The following is a 1,755-nucleotide window of genomic DNA, read 5'->3' on the forward strand; positions in this document are numbered from 1 at the left end:
GGAATGCCCCGGAGACCCTCTGGGCCAGGTTTTCCTGCAGGTCCTTGTGGTCCAACTGGACCTGTTTTCCCAGGGGCCCCTTCTGCACCAGGTTCACCCTAGAAAGAACATAAGGAAGAGGTCAGAGAGGAAGAGCTGCCTAAGCTTGGCACTGTAGGGATATAGAAGCTGCAAAACAAGAGCAAAGTTTCCTCACTCCATTTTTAAAAGCTATTCTAAAACAATGTTCTGCACAGGACGGTTTTCTGAACAAAATTTTGATAGCTTCATATAAAGATGTGGTGTCAGCAAAGCTTTTCTGCAAGCATGAGCTAAGTCGGTCCTGCACTGGTGAGAGTCTACCATGTACTCCATTACGTATTGCTACTAATTCTGGATCTGGATTTGGAGTTTATGGTTCCCCTATTATTACTTCAGTAAGTTTCACACTCAGTACCTCATAAGCAATTTACTTTTAATTTATATATAATTTTCATTTCTATGCTCCTAAAAAAAATCTTGAATGTATTACCTTGGCACCTTTTTCACCTTGTCTGCCTTCAGCACCAGTTGCTCCAGGAGGTCCCTGTAAAACATGGAAACTGAACTGATAATCTCAGTTTTCTAAAATATTACCAGTGGAAAAATTCTGAGTGCAATTTCCTCTGTATTAATTAGTAAATACTAACAAAAGAACATTAAATCTCTCTCTTGACATTTTACTCACAGCATAAAAAACCCAATCTGTCATATCAGCTCTTTTTCCCTCTATAAAATTTTCTGGGTTTTTAGAATATCTGAAAAAATACACATCATCTAACACCTCTGATAACATGAGGTTAAAATCAAAGAAATAACTTGGAAAAAATCAGATGAAGATATAAAAGGAAAAAGTAAAGAATAATACTAATTTACATAGACAATATCAGTTTTCAACTTGTTTTGCATTGGCTTCTATCTATTCACCGTAGTTTATCCACCGATTCCAAAAGGGCCTCTCACTCTACAGTGCACAGAATGGCATATACTTCTTTATTCTCTAAGCCAGGGATGGACTCAGTAAGCCTATTATTGGATTTGGACAGCCAAAACCTGATACATGCCTTAATATTATCCAGTAAATATGAAAGAAAAAAAAACCAATCACACGCTAGAGGTTGTAAGGGATGCAGTAAAGATGCTGACTACAGATAGCTTTTAGTATCAGGTTTCCTGATACTGCCCTACAAAAGCTATGTTTGACCAAGACGACAGAACTCTGCAGGAGGCTGAGGACATGGGATATGGTTCAAGTGAAAGCCACAGAACAGGAGTTGCAGTTGCCCAGCAGCACTGTGACTACCTATTGCTGATGTCACTCATCTTTCATTTTTGTAAGGCTTCAGTGAAAAATAAAAATACATTTTTCTCCTCCAAAACATCAAGGGCTGATTTTCAGGTGAGGGAATTAATATTCAAAGCTTCAGCTATGAACAGAAGCAGTATCTAGAATCCAATGTACTGTTCTGAAAATGGTTCTCTTATATCTACTTAGTTAGAGAAGATGCATTCAAGTTAATGGAACAACTGTTTTCCTACAAGGTTAATCTTTAGCCTGGGAAATGTCTTTATTACAAGTAGCTATTTCTTGCCAACCAATGAGCGGCTTAAAGCAAAAGGAGAGAAAAGTTACCGTGATAAAATACAATATAAAACTGCCTTTCCATGACTAACCTGTTCATTAATGCAACAAGCATTTTGTTATGTAGAAATTAAAAATGTTCTAAGGACGAGCCA

The 1,755-nt window shown here is 37.6% G+C and overlaps 1 protein-coding gene across 1 annotated transcript in view; it reads right to left on the reverse strand.

Annotated features, from left to right (window-relative positions):
- Positions 1–1,755, reverse strand: part of LOC104493301 (collagen alpha-1(XI) chain) — a gene marked incomplete at both ends in the record, with an annotated part of 49,954 nt that overhangs the window by 6,408 nt on the left and 41,791 nt on the right. The window contains 2 exons of the mRNA XM_010135955.1: positions 5–98; positions 512–565. Coding sequence (XP_010134257.1) covers positions 5–98; positions 512–565 — 148 coding nt within the window. The remainder of the gene's footprint in view (positions 1–4; positions 99–511; positions 566–1,755) is intronic.

This window comes from Buceros rhinoceros, unplaced genomic scaffold, assembly GCF_000710305.1.
Source record: "Buceros rhinoceros silvestris isolate BGI_N320 unplaced genomic scaffold, ASM71030v1 scaffold14315, whole genome shotgun sequence".
Classification (NCBI taxonomy): Eukaryota; Metazoa; Chordata; class Aves; order Bucerotiformes; family Bucerotidae; genus Buceros; species Buceros rhinoceros.